The sequence below is a fragment of the Apis florea genome, unplaced genomic scaffold (genome assembly GCF_048593485.1).
Source record: "Apis florea isolate Af1SG1 unplaced genomic scaffold, ASM4859348v1 contig_2274_pilon, whole genome shotgun sequence".
Lineage (NCBI taxonomy): Eukaryota > Metazoa > Arthropoda > Insecta > Hymenoptera > Apidae > Apis > Apis florea.
The window spans coordinates 1798451-1824584 of NW_028256550.1; the positions used below are offsets into that span (position 1 = coordinate 1798451).

General features: G+C 35.5%; 2 protein-coding genes across 2 annotated transcripts in view; one reads left to right on the forward strand and one right to left on the reverse strand.

The window, feature by feature from the left end:
- LOC105735962 (uncharacterized) overlaps positions 1-4877 on the forward strand; it is a 59941-nt gene extending 55064 nt beyond the window's left edge. The window contains exon 5 of the mRNA XM_086903061.1: positions 4566-4877. Within this exon, the coding sequence (XP_086759187.1) occupies positions 4566-4775 (210 nt within the window). The 3' untranslated portion in view covers positions 4776-4877. The remainder of the gene's footprint in view (positions 1-4565) is intronic.
- The window catches only part of msi (RNA-binding protein musashi), a 114191-nt gene that overhangs the window by 26161 nt on the left and 61896 nt on the right, over positions 1-26134 (reverse strand). The window lies entirely within an intron of this gene.

Here is a 26134-nt window from a genome sequence, read left to right on the forward strand (position 1 = left end):
GTCGCTTTATCGAGTATCGTTAACGCGGCGAACCTTTGTTTGTTCGTGTTCCGTTTACATCCGCCGTTTCAAATGTAAATTTTAACACGATTCAGAATTCTTTTTCCAACTACGAAGACAAATATCATCCTCCGATATATGGAAGTTGAACACGCTCGCTCGTGTTTCTTCGAAGACGATTAAATCACACTGCACGTCTCTCTTTCTCTGAAGAACTGAATTTTCCCTCGCCATCATCCGAGCTATTGATCCTATCCTTTGCCAGTTACAGTAAACTTCCTCGAAAAGAAAAAAAAAGAGGAAAAAAAGAAATTGCATTTCGAATATTACTTTCGTAACGATGGCAATAATCGTTTTATCGATTTAAAATTCTTCTAAAATTAAAAAAAAAACGAACGTGAGTATTTAAAATCGGCAATAGTAACGAAAATTTATAACGTTCGTTTGATCGAACGACGAAGCAGGGTATAAAGTGGGAAAAATTACGTTGGATAAATGGTATGAAAAATTCTATTGGAAATGGAGCTGGATGAATAAAAATAATAAGGCGTGAGGGCGATCGGATCGATAAAAGAATTTTTCGAGGACGGGAATGGTCTTTGCGAGGAGGAGATTCCGCCCGTAAGGTGGCGCCATCTGTGCCGGTTGTCGGGAAACTCGTCTTAAAAATCAGCCCCTAAGATCAATACACCAGTACGGGTAGACAGTAAGTCTACGAGAGAAATGCCCCAGGAGGTTAGAGCGCTTTTAATTTTCTCAACTTCCCTCGATAACTCAGATTATAGGTGTGCGCTTCTAAAGTGCACGTATGCCGTTAAATGAAATAATTAGTTGAAACACGAGCGTGTTAAGTAGCGTTTTCCTTCCCACTGAAAAGGAAATTGTGATTTTATTAAACCGATGCACGCAAAGTGTCGCTTTTTTTAAAATTTCCAGCTTAACGAATTAAATAATAATCGTCCATTCACCAGTTTCACCTGTTTTCAATTGCTACAACGATAAATTATATTCAGGAAAAAGAATTCGTCACGAAACTACGTACCGCATAAAAATATCAAAATACGAATTTTACACTTGAAGAAAGGCTGTTTTAACGACGGCTGTTTGAGAAAATTATATTTTACAATATCCTTTACGCAATAACGGATCAACATCGTATATTATTACGATCTACCACAGTACTCTCCTCTTCCTAATGTAGATACGAATGCTTTAAATCTTGTTATCGAGTGATCTATTACAACAGCGCCGGAGAAGGTTTCTTTGTTTACGGACGAATTTACGAAACAGAAGTGCAAACGATTTAGAATATCACGCGCTTTGGAAACCATAGAAGGAAAACGAGAGAGAGAGAGAGAGAGAGAGAGAGAAAGATAGATAGATAGATAGCCTAGCTAAACAGAGAGAGAGAGAGAGAAAGAGAGAAAAAGTCCATCGTAAAACGAGCAAAGAAGACCCGTGAATTCGGGTCAGGCATTTGGCTTACGAGGGTAGTTTCCAAAGGTTTCCTCTCTCTTTGGAATCTCCGCTTTGTGGCTTCTAACGAGATAATTTGATTTTCAGGTTGCACAGAGCACCATCTAGCACTCTTCCCCCTTAACATTCCGTGATCTCTTGTGTGTGTCTCCGTGTAAACTTTTTTTTTCCCTCTCTCTCTCTCTCTCTCTCTCTCTCTCTCTCTCTCTCTCTCTCTCTCTCTCTCTCTCTTTCTTTTTTTCCACGAGTTAATCGTGTGCAAAGTCATCAGCACGTGGCATCCACCGATCGATCGATCGATCGATCCTCCCGCCATTGTGTCCCGTAAAACGTTTCATTAGATTACTATAGATTTTCTATAGTATCGGGCGTAGATTTTAAACGAATTACGGTTTCTCGATAACGGGGGAGAAATTATGAGGAGGGGAGGGGAGGATGATAGTTTGAAAAACACACAACGATACACACACACACACACACACACGCGTCTCACGCGAAATTGCGTGGATTAAATATCGGGCAAACCAGACATTGTTCCCTGCTTTGCAATATTCAAAATGCGTTTCGGATATGCGATTCGTGTGTAGCGTGTTAACAATCGATCAGCCCTTCGTTAAAATACTTTTTCGCACGAGCGTTGCGAACGAATCGTTCTATATATATATTCCATATATCGTGCAATATGCATGGTTAAAGTTATCGTCTCGTCAGCCGATTCTGTCGGTAATTTTTATCATTTTTTTTTTTTTTTAAGAGAAATTTTTTTGTTGAAATTCCGTATCATTTGTTCAATTGAATCAATCAGCATTGTTCAATTTGTGATTTGCAAATCTTGGTTGGTTGGATCACGTTGGTTGATTATCCGGGTAATTAAACCAATTAGGGGAAGCTTCGTTTAATTGAAACGAGTGTGGAATATTCCGGATTGGGGTTATAAAAAAAAAATGTTCTTTAAGAAGTATTTGACGTGGAATATCTTGGATGTGTAGAGTATGTATATCATGGAATTGGTTAATTGGTAAATGGAATCGTATAATTTTTAACGTTCTAATCGATGTAATTTTCGTAGAGTTTGTTGTATGAAAAACAATTTCCTTATTATTCTATAATTTTACAAGCTTAAAATATTTCCTAAACGATTTTCCGAAACAAATAGCTTTTTTTCTTTTAGAAAATAGAACAAGTTACATCGAAAATTATATTATAACAAAATAAAATCGATCTTTATATAATCTCTTAATCCATTTGTATGAAAAAGATTATTAATACCGCACGACACATCTGTTGAAAGATTTATTTTTTGAATTTTTTTCCGAATTAACGGATAAGAATGGTTTTAAAAAATTTATTCTCAAAAAAAATTAATATTTGTGCAGGTGCATTATTGCGCTACTGTTATCTTAAGAATTCCATATTCCGTCTCAACACGAATGGATTCTTTCTATAATAAAAAAAAAAAATGAACGAATAAGAGATTTATTATTTTACGATTTATGTTTTTTACTTATATCGACGATCATTATAACTAATTTAGCAACCATTTAATTTTGACGAAATTATCAATGAAACATTTGTCCATAAATTACATACATTTTTTCGCGTCTTCTCATTAAACAAAAATTACGCAATTATTTTTTTTTAAAATATTTGACGTATTATAACGATAAATTCGAAAAATTTTAACACGATATAGAAATGAAATTATTACAAGACATTTTACAACAATTGAAATACATTAATAAGCACAGTAATAAGACAACATTTCATTGTTACGACAATTGATAAAATAATGCGTACACACGACTTGAACATACCGATAAAAATTCGGTTCAATATTATATAATTAAACTTAATTGAAGCTCAAACCTTTAACACATAGAACACGTACAAACACGTGTTTATTATAATTATAAAAGAATTCATACGAGTCCTTTTTAATTACAGAGATAATTTAAAAATTTTTCGACAAAAGAAAAGAGTCTTATAAAACTTTAATTATTTATTTATCTTTAAATAAATATACTTCAAATACAACATTTAGAAAGGAAATGAAAGCAGTAGAAGATTCGTTTCGATAATATTACAACGTTAATTGATCGATAAAAATCGGAAACAGGATCGATAAATTTGTTGGAAATCGATTGCAACAGGAAGAAATAAAGCCGGATTATAATTCAACTCCTCTTTCACCACGAATTCAAACGATGGCACCGCCATCATCATTTGATCTCTTTATCCCCTATCGCATTCATCCTCTATCGCGAACAAAAGCAGCCAGGTGAGGTATATAAAGAACGCGTAAGGCGAAACGAGTGGGACCATCCTCCTTCGATCCTCCAAATCTTCGAGAGCTCCGCAACGACGTTTTTTCCCCCCTCAAACTCGAAAACAGAATTAGAATTGGCCGCCAAGCTTTCGAATTTTCACGGTTCCCGGTCGAAGGAGGAGATGGTCGCGCGACGAGAATGTAGGTTTCAAGGGAATAGGAATGAGACTGGAATTAATTAAGTCTCGGTGGCTGTGACGTGCACCACTTGTAATTATAATTACCAGCACGCAAGCGTGGTCGCCGCCGGGATATCCAACCATCATTAGAATCATCCGTGGATAAATAAGTGAAGCTTTTTAGGCTCGATGCACCCGGGCGAAACGAATTCCACGCCCCTTCGATGACAAGTTTTCGCTTCAGAATTCGTGAAATAATCATTCGAGCCGAACGACGATTAATCGAGGTGTGCAGCAAAGGCCTCTGTCTTTAATATTGAAAACGACGAAAGTTCCGGCGTGTCTAGGGAGGAGGAGTTTGCAGAGAAGGGGGCGTGGAGTGTAAGCAGCTTATTGCGATTTTCAGCAACGTCGCAGTTAACTTCTATCCAATAGCCATCTCGAGTGGAGACATCTCGCCGTGGGTGAACGAAGCATTCTTCTATTCACTCGCTTCGAGAGCCACGTTTGGGAACCAAGCTCGGCCAACTCGTTTCTGACACTTTATTGCCAGAAATGTTTGGGCAACCGGTCGTCTCTAATTATTATTCCTTAGCTTCTGCGTTTAATATGCGCTCTCAACAACATCTTTCCTTTGTTTTCAGATATGGAAGCTGCGCAAATTGAAACCCGCCATTCAATTGGATAATCGTTATCGATTGATGAGAAAAGAGCCATTGCTTGACGCCGATGGAAATGAAACTAATGAACTCGGGCCGGACGAGACTGCTCCTCCTACCCTGGCCGAGGGATACGCTATAATGGAGAAGAAGGGGTGGGATTACTTTTCACCAGACAAGCTTCTAAATATCTAACGTGGAATTTTGTTGTACGAAATTAAATTATTCGTGAACTATTTTACAACAAGGTGGTATATATGATAGTATAATAATATACGATGATTTTTCTTGGCAAAAGTTGTTCTTTTTCTTTTTTCGAAAATCCAATTTCGTTTTTTGCAATCCATCTATGGAAGTAGAAAAAAGAAACGCGGAGATCGAAATGTAGGCCAGCTTTTTCGAATGAAAAAAAGGGTGTATTAATCTACGCATTGTGGCCACGCGAAAGACGCGTTGCTGTTACGCGCCAGGTGTAATAGTTTGTAGAAAGCGAACAACAACCCTCCTCTCTTTTGATGTCCGATAGTGTCTACCTAGCGTAAAGTTTAGCAGCTGCTGCACGTTCCGCCACGATATATAATAAAGCTTATACACCATGAGACGATGATTCAATGAAAATTCTCCGCATTTCTAACCGTTCTCTGTACAAAGCAAATAATATCATTTCGGTATCCCGTTTACACGAGTTATCCACAGTTTTCCTCCATTTTGTTCGACTTGGTCGAAAATTTGGTTTGGTCGCCGCTTAAATGTTCCAACATCTCATTCGCCATAAAAAAAAAATATTAATTTTACCTTGCCTCATTTCAACAATTCTCGCATTTACACAAAAATAAAATTCTAGGAATAAAAGTTGAAGTGTATGCAAAATAACATCCGTCCGTGTGGAAGTCGAATGGTAAAAGTTTATATTTAGATACATTTTGAAATTATCGATTAACATTTTAAATGACGCACATTTCTCCAACTGTTCAAAATAAATTAAAAATTCTGAAAATTTTATTCCGCAACAATTTTCAAACGGAATAATTGAAATATACATACGATTGACTTTTTAGACTTGCGATCAATTTGCAACAGGATCGTGGCGTGCCATTGCAGGATTGAATATCCGCTCCCAGATAATGGATAACAAATGCGCCTTATCATTTCGATTAATTTCCAAACGAGCGCTCTTGCGCGATTGACCGTGACTAACAATAAGATATATCGGCCGAAATCAAGTTCTGTCTCACGCGAAAATTACGTAACACGTGAAGTGAAATACGTCCACGAACGAACATTGACCGGAATCCGTGGCCCGTCTATTCCCGATATTGATGCCCCATAGACAGGCTAAATCGTCTGGACACAGACGGTTCGTAATAACTAGATAATTTCGCAACGATAATACGATCCAGGCCCCGATCTATGATCCCCCGTTCGTCGGGATAACGTGCTGCTTCGAATTAGTTTTGGATAATTTCCAGCACTTTGTAACTAGCATACTAACAAACGATCGTGTATTTTACACGAGTGAAATACTCGTCGTCGCGTGCAATTTGGATAAACTCCAAACGCGATTCCGACCGACACACGATTTTATTCCAAATAAGAACGTAATCATATTTCGATTATAAGCTCGCGGTTAAGTGACGCAGTGCACGATACCAGCTCTTCTTTTTTTTATGCTCCATATGAATTAGGGAAATGATAAATTTATGCTCGGACCTAATGTGCACGTCTTCCCGTTAAAATTAAGATTCGTGTTTTAGATATAAATGAAATGTAAATTTAATTCCGAAAAATTTCAATAATTAGGATAAATCTTTGGATTCCAAAAATAAATATTTGATAGTATATACTATACTTTCGCTTTTTTTATAATTATTTTTTAATTTTTAAATAATTTCTTTTTTCATTTTAATAAAATTTTTAATATTTTTAGTTCGTAACGTTAGATTTTGGGAAAGAAAACTTGTAACATTTAAATTTTCACGTAAATTTTCGAAGAATTCTAAGAATTGTAAAAAGGAGAAGTGGCAACAATTTACGATGTTATAATAATTTTTATTAAATATTACTATGTTGTAGAATTAGAAAATTAGAAACATTACATAAAAAAAATAAAAAAAAAAATAGTACAATTTAATCTAATCTAATATTATAATCCAAAAAAATTTTTCTTTGTGAATCAACTGACTCTCAAACACTCGGATTGCGAAACTTTACTGATCAACAACTAGCGTGGTTTATTTCTGAAATAACTAGTATAACACGGCTAGACGCGGAGGTATATCCGACCAGGTGATAGCCCACGCAAAGCAATGGAGAGAGGGTCCCTTAATGCAGTGGAAGGTAGGTAGGTTAGCGACAGCTGTTACTCGTCTCGGCACGAGGCCATACATCAGAGCTATACATTAGACATCGTGTTCAGGTCGTTCAACGTGGTTCACCAGTGGACCCTTCCACGAGGTCGCAGCTTAGCCGGTCGAACCTGGACCAGGATTGCGCTACCTCCGACAACCTCGTCGGGAGCAGCATGTGCCTGGACAAAGAGCTCATTCAGCCACGGACAATGGCCCTGGCTGGAGAGACCGCTGCAACAAGCCTATCTATGTCGATGTCTTCTCTCGCACATGGCCAGCAATCGTGTTTTCACAAAACCATTTTTCCAACGAGTCAAATGTAAAGAGCAATTAGTCCTCGATTATTAAATCGTAATTATTAAAGGAAATGTACGAGGGATAATATCTTAAACTGTAAAAAATTGCGGGCAATATTAAGTTTTAATCGATCCTCTTTTATTTCTAACTTTGAAACATTAAACGATCGAACGAGATACGAGAGTTGCCAACGTTTCGAACTCGGGTCTAGTCGGGAAAAATCGGACGAGATCGGGCAGGCTCGGGAAAGTATATAATACATCGAGATGCCGAATGTATAAGTCTTATTGGGATCTCGATAATATTCGATTTCGTACGAATGTATCGAAATCCCGAATTTAGGGATTTCTGAATATATTATATACTAAATAATATCTATATCAACTTACTTAGGTAAGTAAATCGGATTGTATATATTCCATATATTTATATGGAAATTTAGTAAATTTGATTTTGTTATTAATATTAGAAAATAATCGTATCACTTACTTGTTTCAATTTTGAAGAAAAATGTACTTCCATTACTTTTCTACTAACTTTTCTATTAACTTTTCAATTAACACCGACAACTATCTTGCAACGAATCGATTTATTACGGTTGAACAATGATGCGTATCGAAGATTTATAACGTGCTTTATAACTATGATTTCTCGGCGAAAACTATATTAAATGATTAGAAGAAATCTATATTAATTTCACTCTTTCCTCGAATTTCAATCTCAAGTAATAAAACAATCGAATAAACGTGAAAGATTTTCAATTGTTTCGCTGATGAATTTAGAGGTTAGGAATATGTCTTTATATTCCAGATTTAGTTTCTGTAAATTTAATATTCAAACTGTTTTAAAAGTTTTACCTATAATTTTAAATATATTTTTTATTTTTAATTTTTATCTTTATTATACTATCAATTATTAATTAATAATATTATATTATACATTTATCGGGTATTTTAGAACGATAGGCAAGAATTAAAAATGATATACATGATAATTTATTCTATATCATATCTAATTTTTTCATTTAAAATTATTTTTACAGAAAATAAAAATTATATTTGTAAATTATTAAACAAAAATATATAGAATCAATAAAAATAACAATCCTTTACCTATCTAATTCTATTCCTATCAATATTTATCTTCATTTGTTTTTTTCCTACTTAAACTTAAACTTTTTCAATTTGATTGAAAATATATCTGAGCGATTACGATTACCAGAGCAGCAAAAATTATACGTAATTTATGAATTGCGGTCAACTTCATCAAAATAAGGACGACAACGGCGGAGATGACGAATTGAAAACCGACAAGTTGAAAAACGAAATCGAGAAAAACGGTCAGGGATCGCGGAGAAAAGCAGAAAGAAAGAGAGAAAGAAAGGGGAGGAAAAAAAAAGGAACGTTCGCATTCCCTTTTTCCGTCCATTTCGAAAGGCCTTTTAGCGGACAATTTGCGGGCTGGCTCGGTTCTGTTATGCGGTAAATGACGGTGCGCGAAAGCGAGCGCGAAAAGGAAAGCGAAAGAAGTTGCTCGTCGAAGCGAGAAAGTGAATCAACATATGTAGCTTACCCGCGACCGAACATGTCTCCTTGTTTATATTCTTTCTTTTTCTCTTTCTTTTCCTCTCGAGGCAAACTGTACCAGGCTCGATTGCAATTACAACACTGACGCGTTTCAACGGTTGCCTAAGTTGGCAACAATGTTATTGTGAATATTGAAATTTAACAATCAATGGCAAAGTTTTCTTGTGTTGGTACAACATAAAAAATAAATAAAAAAATCATTAAGTCGAAATATATTAAGATAATTAATGCTGTAATTTTGACCGAAAATCATATATCATTAGTGTACATTAAACCACTATTTTCCAATGCTACGTAAATATACTATGAAGACTTAAAATGTTACTACATAAAAACATAAAAACATTTATTAATATCCATAAATTATGATGTATCGCTAAAATCTAACAGTTTTAATTTGTTAAAATTTTCAATTTGTTAAATAACTATAATTATCTATGACGATAGAAAAGCGCAAATGTTCACAAAATTTCATAAACTGAATTTGCACGTGTCATAAATACTATTTTCGTAAGAATCTCGTATAAATATCTATTAAAAATAGATTGCGTACGAGCTTAAAATCGCGTTCAGAAACAGAGACAACTTTGATATTCTATTTCTAAACAAATTAATACTTGTTGAAATACGCTTTAATCGTTGCGTGTTTATCATCACGCGAAGAAACATAACAAACGTGTCGAGCTTACTATAGAAACGTAAATATAGTGATACAATGTTGCCCTTGGAAGAAGATCGGTGATTTCGTATTGTTTATCGTAATCGAATAATCATTCAAATGTAAACAATGAAAAGACTGTCAATGTAACATATAGTTAACGCGTTTCTCGGTCGTAATTGGCGGTCATTTTATATTCACCTCGCTACTGCTCGAAGAAAACTTTCGCTGGAGTATATAGGTAATAATAAAATTCTTGCCCCTCTCTCATGCTGCCGTGGGAAGGGAGCACTCGAAAACAGTTTAGATCACGGATCTGTTATACCTATACTATCTCTGTGCATCTGGTAAAAGAGAGGCATACTACTTAAAAAGGGCGTGGTGTGCTTTCTCGTGTTCCACCAGGATAAGTCTACGTATATAGTAGAAGAGATATTGTGAAATCGGTCAAGAGTTAAAGTTTACATGTTTTCAAGAGCGAAACAAGTAAATTGGCCGTAATATGGAAAGTAAGGAAGTTGAATCTTGTTCAATAACTATATACGCGTACGATGTTTATGTATTCACCTTACAATGTAGAATTAATTTTAGCTTTATAGTATGTATTTAACTCATTAAGAATCAATATTAACACAACATCATTTGTAATTTTTCTTCGGTCAATATACATAAATTCATCAACCATATTGTTTAATATTGTAATTCCAATTCCAATATGCTTAATATTTTTTTTTCCATTCCATGTTTCTTCTTTCAATTAATATTAATAAACGTTATTAAATTCTAAAAATTTGAATCATTTACAATATCACGTAAAACAAATTTCATTATATTATAGAAATACTCTTGCTTTTCTTATTTATTTTCCATAATATTAAATTTTTCATATAATATCATGATACGTTTTCATTTATGCAAACTATTTTGAAAAATTGCATAACCCCTTATATTTGATACTTTTTATAACAAAGTAAAAGAAGTTCTATAGCAATATCAGAAACATAACAATATATAACAAAAGCTTATAAATCATATAAATGCAACATCTTATTACAATAGAATTACTGCCCAATAAATTTTATTATTTAAAAAAACAGACATACTCTCAATTTCAATGATTTTTTAAAAATCATTTTTTTTCAAACCAAAATCAATATTTTAAACAATATATATAATTTTCGTAACTTAAGCATAACACTTTATTTCTTCACAGTCTGTTTACATTCATCAGCTTTGATCTCTTTATTTCTGCATCATGTTTCATGAATTTAAATACACAAAATTCCATCAAAGTCTTGCATAGCTATAGGAAATGTCTTTAAAAATTTTATTTCAGTATTGATCTCTGCTGGTCAACGTATCGTGTTGAGCTTAAGTATTCCAAGACTGAAGTTATTATAAGCTTGGTCATTCCTTCGGATCCATGGAATGCAAAAGTAAAATATAAAACAACCCTTGGACGATCGAAATTACAGCGACCTCAATAGCTATTTGCATGTATAGGATATAGTATCTTGTCTGCTAAATCAATTGACGACTCTATATTAATGCTTTCTCCTCTTTTATGATCTTATGCCTGGATTCGACATTTTACTTCATTCTTATCAAAATATATAGTATATACGGAATGTTAAAGTGTTATTTTTGTATACTCAACTTTTGTTTTAATCTCTAGAAACATGTTCCACGAATATATTAACATTTTGTACATGTACAAATTTTGTATAGAAGTAATTGTTATAAAATAATGTAGAATATTGTACGTGTAAAAACACACTTTACAATTTATTAATTTTATTACATTAAGTATATAGATATACTGTTTTGTTCAAATATATTTTTACAAACTTTAAATAAAAATATATATCTTTCGAATCATATAGAATTAATAATTACGTTTAATCCTTTTAAAGAATTATAAATTATTTATACAAAATTTCTTTTATTAACCATAATATATATATATATGGTAATTTACAATTTTTCAAAAGAATTCGGTGAAAATGTGGTCAGTGTGTGTAAAATATTTCGTGGAAAAAAAGTATAAAACCGCGAAAAAGAAAGTCTAATGAAATCAAATCAACGAATCAATGTTTCGACTTCTAATTTTGTGGATTCGATACCAGTACACGATAATACTGATATTATTATATACATAGAGTGAAATTACTTATTCTATTCGAAACTACTTAATTATTCAAATTTTATCGCGAAATGAAACATTCACCAACTTTAACGAAGCGTTAAACTATTATTATCACGCTTCTTTTATTATCTTCATCACATATTTTTATAATCCATATTTCCACAATTTTATACCGAATCTGATTTGATTTCAACGATTCGAAACGTTAATTTCAAAGACAAGATATAAATATCGCTATTTAACGTTCAATACAATTTATTTAAACGTTTACGATAATTAACGATATTTCATTTTTAAGTATATATACCTTTCATTACCGAACAATCAGATAACAAGATAATTAATTACCTGCACACACGAACTTATTATTGTCATGAGAATCGAGTTAAATTTCATACGAATCGGTGACCGTAACTATCGAAATCCTCATCAAAAATCTCTACTTCCAAAGCTGCATACCGTTGTTATCTTATGTCAATATTCGCCTATCCCTCCACTTGAGATAAAATTTTAAACCTGTCCCATTCCAATCAAAACCATTTCCAAATCGAATTGGATACACATTTATTATCGATTTATATTTCAAATTTAAATAGAAATAATATAAAACACATACTCACGAAACACATTTCTCTTACTTCTAGAGAAATTTATCTAATTCGAAAAATCTTAATTTCAACGAAAGTTTATAGAACATAATGGGTTCTACACGAGGCAATTTTCTTTAAAATCTCTTTAAATGGATAATATTTTCTGATAGATTAATCGCGATATCTCAGACTAGTGAAAATGAATTGATCTGATATCTTCATTATTAAAAATAAGATGATTCGTTATGAATAATTGAACAATTTTTTACTAAATAATAGAATCTAATATTAGATTCTTAATGATATTGAAAAGCAATCAAATTTCCAAAAATGCATTTCGCCAGAAAAGAGACTTGACATCTGTCAAACTAAATCGTAAAAACGAAGCGATTTGAATTCGCTCGATCTATAAAATCGATCGATAAAATCGGTTTCACTGACGGGACTATGCATGTTTGAAAAAAATCAGATGAATTCAATCGATATGAAACGTATTGTGAATCGCCAATCATTACCATTACGTTTTAAAATTTTATATTTCTTTCATACTTTCAACACAATTTTTGTTGGAAATATTTTATTCTACAATATTCGAAAATTCGAAAATTTAATATTATATAAACTTTTGCTTTATCTCGTATGACGTTATATTAAAAAAAAAAAAAAAAAAAAAAAAAAAAAAAAAAAAAAAAGCATCGAAAAACTCATCTCAAAATAATACATACACGCCACTATAAAAATTTTTCTATAATAATTACATCGGTATTTTTTTTTTTTTTTAAATTTAATTTTAACACGCGTATTTTTTTCCTTTTTTTTTCTTTTTTAACAACAATTTTTTTATTTACAGCCAACTTTTGAGTGAGCCGATATGTGTTACACACACACTCGACTCGACTGTACAATATAGTCGCAAAACCTCGTGAAAAAAAACAGCTGTACGCGCACCTAAGTAAAGTGCCAAGTAGTATACATCTTCGACGCGTTTTCACGGGCAGGTAGCAACTTGTCCTCCTCGTCTCGTTCGCAAAATCGCGCGAATAAAAGTCTTCACAAAAAAAAAAAAAAAAAAAAAAAGGAAAGAAGGAGAAGACGAGAACCGTCACAAATATGCGTACTGTCTTTCACGGACGATGCACAGTTCTATTGTTCGAGGCGCTGGTAGAACACGCGCGGACAGAAAAAGCGAGAAAGGCGGGCGGGTGTACGGCGTGAGACGTTAAACAAATGAGAAAACAGCAGGTAGGAGAAGTGGAAAGAAACGAAACGATGAAAAAGAGAGAACGCGCGAAAAAAAGAGGAGGAGGAGGGAGAGGGGGGGGGCGAGATATTGGGCAGCCGAGGAATGAGGGGATGAGGGGGGAGGAGGGAGGGAGAGAAGGAGAAGGAGATTATCGACGGAGGATCGCTGCGCAGGAGAAGGAAGGAGAAGAAATAAATAAAGGAGCAAAAATCGAGCGAGGTGAAGGAATGCTCGGCCTTGGCGCCTGCTTGGAGGCTTTGCAACTTCTGTCCATCCGAATGAGAAGGCTAAGGATAGAAGTCGCCGCATCGTGCAGCGTGGAGAACGGGCCGGCCGCCTTCCATTCCTGCTCGTGTGGGAGTATCCACTGTGGGACAGCCGGTCGTGACAATGAAATTGGCGGACAATGAAAAGGACACGGGATTATACGGTACGATCGTTCAAATACTTTCTTCGAATTGCACTACGAAAGACGTTGGTTACAAGCGGATTTCGTTTCCTTTCTTTTTTTTTCTTTTTGTCCAGAAATTTCAGTGTTATTTTTATCGGGATAAAAGATAAAAGGAATGGAACAAATATAGCGGAGGATTTTCAGGCGTACTGGGATAAATTAAAAATGCTGTGTAAAAAATATGTGCATAATTTAAGCAAAATTTTAAATTTTGTTCGCATTTCTCGAAATATATATTTTTTTTTAATCGAGTTTCGTAAATAATTCGACGAATTATTTATTCGAAATATGCAGTAGATATTTTTGGAATGTGTTACTTTTCCTTTGTACTACAATTTTTTTTTTTTTTTTTTAATATAGGGAAAATTGAATGTACGGATTAAAAAAAGAATTTTTAAGAATGTTCTTAAAGATGTGTCATTAATATTATTCTTAGAATGTTACTTAATAAAATTCAAGTTATTTCAAATTCTGATAAATTGAAACGTTGAAACGAATTTCACAACACGAGATGCCACACCGGCCTAGCTTCTAACGCTTTCCGTGGAATACTAAACAACTGCTCTTTTTCGTTTCGGTGAACCACATTCGAGCCAGTGCGGTTGTCCAAAGAAGTACCGGAGATAGATGCTTAGCTGACAAGAAGCCAAAGGTATAGAGAGTAAGTACGTATACGTGTTATCGAATTGCTAACAGATGCGCCGGTTGCAGTAACAAAATGTATTTATAGAATTGGTGTATTTTCGTGGTAACGCGTGTGATAAGTCGTCTCGATCGTATTATTCGATTGTAAATCACGTCTTATTGATTTTTCGAACATATATATATATATATATATTCGACACTTATATACGTGAAATGAAATAAAGATCGAGCATCGTCCATTTTACACAAACAGTTCTCCTAATCTATTTATATACAAGTTTATCTAAGAGATAAAAATGTATAAAAATTCTTCTCATTCTTTACATTATTTTTAATGTTCATTAGCCGCGAATGCAACGATAATCATCACCGAATTTGATTTGATATTTTATCGAGCCATCTGACGTTTATTAGATCCCATCGCCAATTCAGCCGAAATTTATGCCGACAGGTTTAATAACGAGTGCACCGATGAAATTGAGTGCACCAGGGTTATGTGTCGAAAACACGGCATTTTGAAAATGGCGCGCTTTCCAAGCGTTCATTTCGATTAAAAGGAATGCGCGACTAGTAACTTTTTCAATCGTTTGAATTTGCCGCCAAGTATATACCACTAAATAAACCAGGGAATAGTAATCTTTTTGTATTGCCACGCATCAACGATTCTTTTATAAATCGAAAACGGTATCGTGAACCGCAACTGTGGGAAACTATTTACCCATACATCTTTCTTTCTTACCATTCGCTGTGACGAAAAATCGGAAATACGAGAGAAATATCGTTTCCATTTTTATGCGTCCTGTTGGGAAAACAATGCGACGATACGCGAACGAGGGCAGGAAAACAGCTTACGAAACTTATGGAAATATAAAAATCCATTCTTCAAACGCGCAATTGGATAATTGAATTTCGTGATGTAGCATCGAATATGTACGAATGTTACGAAATTTCCTTCCATATTCTCATTTCTTGTTCGAGCAAAGATTATCATTTTTAATATTTTGATAATAATTCTTCGATCGTTGATTTTTTTTTTTTAAGAGATTAAAAACAGATAACTACGAGATATTATGATTCTTTGATTCTGGATTTTTTTACAAATTCTTTGAAAAACGAACGGATTATCAAAAAGAATTTTCTTCATAATACATTTCATCACTTCTTGAATGAATAATCGAGAAATGAAATGTAAAGTAGATCGCAAAAACTGTTGAAAATTTAACTTTAATCGATGTTTTCGACGACTAGAAGATCAGTGATTTACATCATTACACGAAAGTGAATAGAAATCAATTATTCTTTATTTTCAATGATTACAACAACTCGATCTAGCAATAACAAAAATAATCGAAACGGAGGAAACAACACTACGAAATCGGATTAACGGTGAATCGATATAATATTTGTTCGTACACAACAGTTATCCCTGTATAATAATACGCAGCCAACCGTAATACAGAACCATTTAACCAAAGAAAACAGCCGATGTTCTCCCGATGTAAAAATCAGATTTACGATAAATGATTTTAAGCTTCTCGACGATCGTTAATTAGGCAAGATTGTATTAAAGCAATTACCATCTACCGGCCCGATTTACAAGAGCAGAGGCGGTATAAGCGAATAGCTGGATACCCTCGCTACTAAAGTAATTAAAAAAAAAAAAAAAAAAAAAAGAAGAAAACTTTACATCCGAGATAAAACTTTATTCCGATCATTTTGCACGCGCCATTATAATCTTCTTCTTATCGCAACATTGGATTATTAATTCGTTTACCTGTCCTTCGTTAGCCAGCCATACCAACCATTATCGAACGAATAATTTTTGTTTCATATACCTTACTCTATCGCTCCTTCCGATATAATTTTTCATCAGGCCGAACGAATTCGACAATAACAATAACTTCCAAGACTTGAATTTTTCAAGACAGGCCGATCGATCGATGGCCAAACCCTTCGCTGCACAAATCGAGTGTTCCTAACACTTATCCTCGCTTCCGTAGAGGGGGAAGCATTTCTTGAAACGTGGCTCTGCGGCCACGACGCGTCGCATCTTGCACTCCTGGGTTTCGACGCTCGATTGCAGGTAGCGGTGCACAAATGCATCGTGACACGGTTTAAATGGAGAGAAAAGAGAGGAAAAAAGAGGAAGATATATATATGTGTATATAGGAAAGAAAAGAAAGGAAATTCTAAAAAGCATTACTTTGAGCTTTCGAGGGATGTTCATCGAAATCCATCAGGCACACGATTTTTATCGCCGAGTGTTGCACTGAGACGGCCTTTTTCCCTCCCTTTTTCTTTTTTTTTTTTTTTTCGATGGCTTTCAAGTATCAAACGCCGCCGTTTTCCGCGAGAGGCTGTGATTTGGAACGAGATGAAAGAAACAGCAAAGAAAAGAAAATAACGAGTTGCGTGGCGGCAATCAAGACAACTTTTCGAACGATCCTCCTCCGGAGAGGCGCGGTTGTCGAATGGCTCGAGCGTGACTCAAATGCATTCACAAGTTTCTCAACTAGTATATAATTCTTTTAAGACCTAGAAAAAAAAAAAAAAAAGGAAGAAAGAGAGGAGGAAAAGTTGACTTTGACGAGTCAACAACGTTGTTTGTATGTGAGAAGGTGAAACGAATAGGTCGATTCTCGAAAAGCATTTTGATCGTGTCACGTTACCAGGTTACGCAAGTTGCTGTAACGATTTAAATCGATACACGCGATATGGGCGAACACGGTGAAGGCCGCCCGTTCGATTCGATTTCAAGAAACGTACTTCGTAAATGAAAATCCTTGATTACTTCACTTCAAATTGAACTCCTATCGGGGGAAAAATTTTTAAATCCTTCGTCAGGAACTGAACTTTTTACTCGATAAAGTCGTCGTTCGTCTTTGATGAATAAGCGAGATTAGATTATCTCGAACAAATTAACACTTTATTTAAAGAATATGAAAAAGAAGAAGAAGAAAACAAATTTTTCGCCATAATTTCTAATCTTATCTAATCTGAGAGAAGGTTTTCTTGCCAAGGAGAATGCCATGAACCGATTCCAACGATGCCAAAAAATACTGTGACAAAATCATTAATGGAGCATCGAAGTATAAATTTACAGCTCTCTGGTTATTTGTCGTACATCGCGTGTTAATTTAAGCCGTAAAATTAATGCTCGCCCAAGACTGTTTTATTTCTGACTCGAACTTTGGCGTGAAAGCAACTCCTCGCGAATGAATCTTGCGAGGCACGAAACAAAAACCTCTTTTTCGATATCGATTTGAATTTCCCGCGCGTGCGAATTTTCAACAACGAGTTTTAGACAAACTTGTACCCGTTGATATCCATCGGTAATATAGAAATCACGTTTTTCCAGGCGAGTAATTCGAACAAACGGAAACCTACGCTGCTATCGTGACGAATAAATCTTTCGAATTCGATCGAATGCCGCTTCAATTCGGTATCGATTATCGATTGCTAGTCGAACCGAAAGAGCGGTGCTTCGCCAATAAAATAGAAAAGTCAACCGTCTCGGTCCAACGAGCATATGGCGACGAGTGCGTGTCCCGTCTACCATAATTTGCTTTCAACATCCTTGATCTTTATCTTGAACGCTGTTTGTGTATACTGTTTTCATTTAATATCCTGCTCGAGTAAAAATAATTTTGACGCGATGCTAGCGACAATTTAAACATTTTCCAATTTGCGCGAGCTTTTCTGAAAAAGTTCGAATACGTTGACCGAGTTTTATTTAGTTTTTAAAGGAATTTTTTTCAATTTTATTCTGCACGTGTGAATGAGAATAAACGGATATATTTACCGAAAAGCCGATTGTGAAGCGAGTACGAGGAGAATGAATAGTGAGAAAATTGGTTAAAGAGATGTAATAACGAATTTGAACTTCAAAAAGTAGAAAAATAAAAGATAAAACACTCGAGCTATAATATTCATATAAATGTATTTTATCGAATATAATGTTTCTGTTTCAATAAAGTTTCAAATTAATTTTGCACATTTTTGATAATTGCAAAAATATAAAATCCCTATTTTGATGAGTCGATTTGAACCGTGCTTACTTTGCTTTCTTCTTTTTGTTTGTTATCATCGTGTTTAATTCTTTACAAACAGAATTCTGTCCCATGTTAATATCTAAAATTTGTTACGTGAGAGGGGATTGTATTTTTTAATCAATAAATAAGCATTAGTTCTACGAATTATGCAGCCAATTATAATTATATAACTCCTACGTATTTATATATATAATGGAATTTGTATCTCTCGTTTACGAATGACACTGAAAAAAATGAAATTTTATATTAAATTTCGCCCATGTCAAAACAAAACGAACAAAATGAAAATTTAATTAAAGAGAGCATAAATTAACGTTTCTAATTTCAAATATCAATTTTAAATATCAAAATTTTCATATTGTTTCTAATTTTATTAATTATATATTCAATATAAAAGATAACAAATTTTTAATGATGAATATACAAAAGAATATTGTCATAAATTTCGAATCGATTCTGAGAAATCATTTGATCATAAACGAAATTTGTGTTAGGGCAAACTCGCGTAAACGTCTCTAATTAAATAGCTTCCATTCTTGAGATCAATAAATCAGTCTTATAAAATTTCTCCACCGAACTCGTGACATTGATTTATTTCCTTTCGATTAGCCAAATTGTGGATGCACCCGGTATACATATATATATATCGAGAAGAGAAGTCGAGCTCATTCGCATTTGTAGATCAGAAGAGAATTACGAACAGAGCGTAAGAGACACAGAATGTAAGAGAGGAATGGGAGTAAGAGAGGAGTAAGGAAAAAGGAGAAGGACAGGAACAGGAGCGAAGCCAGAGAGAGAGAAGCCTGATAGTGCGCCACCGTACGCTACCACGTGCATCGACCGAGGTCTTTGTCACTGGATACCACCGGTAGTCGGTCGATTTCTCTCCCTTTGCTAAGCTACTTTTTGCACACAATGTCCCGGGAACCGACGGCCAACCAATCTTATCTCGCGTATCGAGCGATGCTATGTGATCGAGATATCAAAAATAAAATTTGCCAGAATCGATAATTAGTCGCGAGAACGAATAAAATCTCTCCTTTCGATTAAAAAAATTCACTATTTTGATTGATCTCTTGCGCATATATATTATAAATAAGAATGAATAAAATTACAAAGAGAAATCGGTCAACTGTGCGCAAAGGATTAAAAAAGCAAAACAAGTCAGAGAGGAGGAATAATGTCTTTAAAGAAGGCGAGGCAAAGAAAAATTTCCCGATATTTATCGGACTGATGTTGAAGTCACAACAGAAGTGAACAGCGATGACATCGAAAGCACCTCGAGCGCGATTCTCCACCGAGCAAATAATCGAGCAGTTGTGGCGATGGCCAGACTCGCTTTAAAAGCATCTGACGATGTCAGTGATGGACATTTATTGACACAACATTCGTGGATCGTAGCTGCCCGCAATGGTTATCGACTGCACAATGACGGATATCCACTGGTCGAAGAAAACACGTGACTCAATCCCTTTTATTCATTCTCTTTGTCCCGCACACACGGCATCCATCCGGCTGCGCCGCGCAACCAGACTCTCTCTTTCTCCATTCTAGCAAAACCAATTGCACGCTCCTCGATATAACTGGCCGACCTATCGTCCAAACTAATTACAAACTACGTTTTCCATTGAGAAACAAACGTTCACTCGCTGCTCTCTGATCTCCGTTTATCATGGGTTTTTTGCCAAAGAATCGTGTCCAGGAATTATAGGAAAGAAACGAAAGCGAAAAATTGCACGGTCAATCTTCGACGTGCTTCTTCGATACCTTCGGGACTCTTCGACAATCTTCGTTCACAGGTTGTCAACTTTCTGGTAAGAATCCAGTACGACGTTCTTTCGTAAAATAAAATTATAAATTTTTGATGCTAAAATTATTACATTTATAAATTGTCTTTTTTTGTAATTTATATTGATTTTTATTGATATAAGAAATTATAATATTTTTGATTATATTTTATTATAGGTATTTTCAATATTATTCTAGTAATAGTTAATATCATTCTAATTTTAACTTATCGAAATTTGAAAATAAAATTAATATCGAAAATAGAAACGCAATTTTAATTTTTTTTCAAACAATTTTTGCGTATGAATTTATTATTCATTATAACCGATAATTATATATTTTATGACTACGGATATAAACGAGAGAGCAACGCGTTAATTAATTATGAAATATTTATGCAAAAATGTGAATTCCAGACATCGACAATTCCATGATTTATCGAATCAATGATACAAATACGCGATAAATATTCGACTAATGCAATGACGAGGTTGCAGTTCCCAAGGAAGCCTCACCGAAGAGATTTGCATCATTCGTATTATTCAATTATGCGTCCGTGTTTTACCCTCTTGCATAGTGTATAGATAATAAAATCATTTAATTTATTTATTACGATATTATTCACGTTTATTTGAATTATTGAATTAATAAAAAAAATTCTAATAATTAATGTCCATGCATACCGCATCAGATGGATACACAGATACGCATTTTTTCATGGTACAACTGATTATGACTCATTGAAACAATAGGAGAAAACAGCGAGGCTTACGTTTCAATTAAAACTTTAGCCTTGTACGTCAGAGCAACCATGTTCAGCTTCCTCCGCCTGTAAACTAAAAAGTTTTGTTTTCTGCCGTCCCACTCGGTACAAAACAATCCTTGAACATAAATTTTTTTCAATTCACAAAGTAAAAACAGAAAGAATGGCCTATTCAAAATAAATTTTTAGAGGAAACAATCGAAATCTAATTATTTAAAACAATTTTTATTAATAATAAAATGTAAAAGAGCAGCACAAATTATCATTCGTTTAATTTATGATTCGAAAATCTTTGTCTTTAAATTTAAAGGAATTACTAAATTAGAGAATTTTGTTTTATATAATATTAATATTGGAAAATTGTCAGGAATTTTAAGATGGCTTTAACGTAATTTAAAATTTGAAAATGAGGGTAAATTTATATGTTTGTATCGCGTATGATTGTGCGATATAAGTCATAGTCATTTGTATCGAGATTTAATTGTCGAATATAACTTGAGGCATTTGCAAATTATTCTCATTTTTCCGATAAAAATGCCAAAAATAATATATAATCGTTTATCTCATTTGCGCCAATATCTATGTATATTATAAAATATCGATAAATTCTATAATACACATCTATCGTCGTATACGTATATAAAAGTAAAATAAATAATCAATTATTTTATTATTATGTAATTATTTATAACAGCTATATCATAATTATTTGAAATAATTTTTTTAAGAACTGAAATTAGATAATATATAATTATTTATAATTATACATATATAATTACTTATAATAATCAGCAATTATACATAATTATTAACATTCTAACTTATGAAACGGAAATTCATTAAAATAAATATAAATTTGTGTTTAAAGGAAACCTAACTTTACCAATTAGTTAATAGTACCAATAGTCGGTTGCTTTTTCATCGTCATGACAACCAGGTTAAAGAATATCGGAATCACGAGGATCTAACCTAACTGCAAGCATAACGGCTCTTGTGTCACGCTACTTCCCTTTCCCTGTTTTCTTCCCCTCGCGAACCATGTCGAATTGGTGTATTGCATTGCTAGGACAACAGAGAAGACCCTTGATTAAACGAAACGCAATTCACGAGATTCAAATCGCGATTCAATGGATCTTGTAACGTTTCTTACTTTTCTCGCAATATTTAACCTCTCTTCTCATTCCCCCCCTCCTATTCTCTCTGGCTGTCTGTTGAGCGAAAAGACAGTATGGCGGAACGATCCCGGTATCGTCGTTCGTCACGTGAACTTTTCTGTCAACTTTCGAATCAGTCTACTCGTAGCCATTCTCGTTTGCACACGATTGATTTCCTGAAACCAGCCAGCAAGGGCTCCGCACAATCCTCGTAGGTATACACGCGCATATCTACACGTTTGCACGCAGTACATATATTGAGGCAATAAGAGCGACAGAGAGGGAGAGATACGCGAGGGCAAAAGTGCGATAGAGAAAGGGAGAGAAGAAGCAAAGGGGGAAAGGACAAAGCGTCGACGCGCTCGAAGTTCGGGCGTACCTCCTATCCCGTAGAAACGTGCATACATTCCTCTTTCTCTTTCTGTTTCTCGGTCCGGCGTTTTCTGTCTCCGATGCTCACAACGTACGTCCCGTCTCTTTCTCTCATTTCAGAATACGTGCAACATCGACACACACACACACACACACAATACACACACGCGCGCGTATCGCGATGCCAGTTGCACGCGTTTTTTCCTCTGGCCGGTTTTCTACGCGAAATAAAGCATGGGCACAAGATCAAATACGCAGGCAACGTGTATGTACGCGAAGCTCATTATCAAGCGATTCGAAGCGAGCATGACAGTCGAGCACGACGAAAACAAACAGTCCAGGATGAAAGGGTTAACGCGAGGACAGGAGAGAACATGAGCATGAATATGAATACGAAAACACGATGATCGAAGCGTGTGAGATGCAGGAGAACGAACTGCATATTCGCTGCTAGAGAAAAGCCAGTCTTTCGTATGATGAGCGACATACAAAAAAAAGGACAGGGAATCGCTGTCGAACGACTTGAACCGCGAGAAAAAATAAAAACTAGTCACTTGCTTACCCTACTGCCGGAAAAGTCGTGTAAGGAAACATTCTTGGACGCGGTCACTTCCAGGATCCTCGTCGTTTGGTTCTCAACCAGTATCTCCTTAGTTCCTTTTCTTCTACCTTCTTTTTTGCACTATGTTTCGATGTCACAAGTTAAACGAAACACACACAAGCACACGATTTGATGTAGGCACACAAGTTCAAGGTCGTGACGATACAAATATAATATAACCACGACTATACACGATCGTACGAGTTCCCACTCGGTACCGCCAAAACAACCACGACCGGCTAATCTTCGCGAAACCGCACACCAGCCAACTGCCAAGCGTTCGAGACAAAGGGACTGTTATGTCGGTATTCGACTAGCGTTGCCTCCGCAAACGGAGGGACGAAAGAAAGGAACGCCGTGATGACAGCAACGACGAGTTGCCAGTCAAGACCGGCTTTGACGCGGTAACAGCACCCACGATTGATAGGACGCGAGTCACCGCGAGACCGGAAAACACGAGAAACGCACGCCGGCTACTCTGTCTCCCTCTCTCATGCACTCTCCTTCTTTCTCTCTCACTGTTTCTCCCCCTTTCTTCTTTCCTCGACAGTTTTGTAGGTTAGTCCAAACGACCGGCCAGACGATAACGGCGTCGCTGCGCGTCTCTCCAGTCCTCGCACTTCACAGTGTGGCAGCTGTGCGCTCGCCTCCTCGATTTGTTGGTGGGGGAATCGTCGAAGGTGGAGGGGATAGGCGAAGGGATTTCTAGCATGGAGAACCGACCGCACGGACCGACGACGAGTATAATGTCGGGGGAGGGAGGGGGGATTGGCCGAACCAAGGGATACACTGCGAAGTAGGGGTAGGTTAGGTTGGGACACCTGGAGGGAGAAGCGAGCGCACCCCTATGCGAACGCGGCCGTGGCGCGTACTACGAAACAGGCGCACGCACACGGAGAATGTACGCCGGTTCGCCAATTCCTCTGCCCTTCGCTAAGAGACTCCACGCTTCGTGCTGTTCGACGCGGTCGAGTCCAGTCTTTGCAGTGGTGCTCACTAAATACTTCTCGACTTCGACTAACCGTTTGCTTTAACGATGCTGCTGAATATCGGTTTTCCAATTCTATACGGTTCACAAGTGACGAAACTTTTCCTATCCCGTTAATAACATCTATTATTATTGGCATTGTCTATTGATTTATTCATCATTTCAGCAAATAAACAAATGAGTGTTAACGAAATTCATCATGCATGTATGTATCATAATGTGATTTGTTTCTCTATATCGAATAAAATTTTAATAGATTTTAAATCGGGAAAAATATATAAAAATTGAACGATAAATATATATATTATCCGATGTATGTCGAAGCGTTAGTAGTTTCGCTATTTCGAAACTATATAAACTTGCGTTTATTTTGATGGCACGATAGTAGATGACCAAGATAGTTATGTACGTCTATCGCACACATATATGTGTAGAGAACTGTGTGTTTCTCTTGCTTTCAAGCCCTTTTACGAGGACACTTCATCTGCCGAGAGCTCTCGTGTTCGTGCAACGAATTACATTACTGGAGACGAAAAGAATTAAGAATTCTAATTGATGACACGCTTTACGCTCGTTCGAATGTATGTGTCACGCATTTCTGCTAGCTCGCTTCTATTACCGACATATTCGAGATTTCGAGATCGCGAATCGAACGAAATATGTGCAAATGGATTTTTAGGTTAACTTTTTCTATAAATTTTTTCTTATGTCAATTTTCAATAAAAATAGAGAAATTTGATATTATTTCAATACTATTTCAAACTCGAATTGTTTCGTTATGAAAACTGATTTACCAACAAGTTAAATATAATACTAAATTCACATTCGGTTAAAATATTCAATGCTGTATCAACGTGTAAATAATATGCCAATAGTTCGTATACTTATTTTCTCCGAAAACAATACAGTTATTGGAACGAATATTACGCTTTTCCGGAAACGTTTGTTCGTTCGTTTTCCATGATCGCGAGGAAAAACATTTTTGCGATCGAGAACGCCTCGCTGTTCTCCCGACACGTGCGCCTTGACACAAAGGGACGTGGGTTTGATGGGGAAATCGACATCAGACGAGGAACATTATGACCCAACGCCATAACTTATGCAACTGTATAATACACATGGTTCACAGACATACAAAAGAGAGAGACTAAACAGAGGGGAATGAGTGGGAAAATAACGCCTATTTATCACTATAGATACATTTCTCAGATTCTACTTTTTTTCGACAATACAGTTATACTGCCTTTTTCGATTTTCTTGGGATACTGCCTTCAACAAAAGGAGGCTACATTTGTCTATGTACCGGCGTATACCCAACTTGTCACTGTAATTGCGGTTGTATTTTTTCTCAGGCCTAATCCCTTGTACCACTCGCTCGTACCGGTCGCCGTCTCTTTGCTAGAGAAACGTACGGTGGAATGTCAAGAGGGCAGGTCAGGATCGAGACTAGCTGGCCGGTCTCCAAATCGCTATCCAGATTCTGGACGTGCGTGTCTCGACCCAAGGTAAATGTGTCGGCGTTATTTGACGACCGTGCGTCGGTAAACTTATGGGGCATAAAAAAAAATTTTTACATCGCAAATTATAATCATCTATATCTGACGCGGAATCAAGGCGATGAACGGGTCGAGCATATCCGATCGAATATGAATGAAAAATAATCTTTATATTTCGTTTAAAAAGCACAGATTCTAGATTTTATTTCGAAAATCCGTGAATGAGGATCGAACAAATCGTATTGTTCCCATTGTCGATATTTTTCATTCAACTCGCGGATATCGATCCGGTGGTCCGTCGATATTACGAATATCGATACGATATTCAAATAACACGGACACGCGCTCTAACCAATATCTAAATGGTGCAAATGTA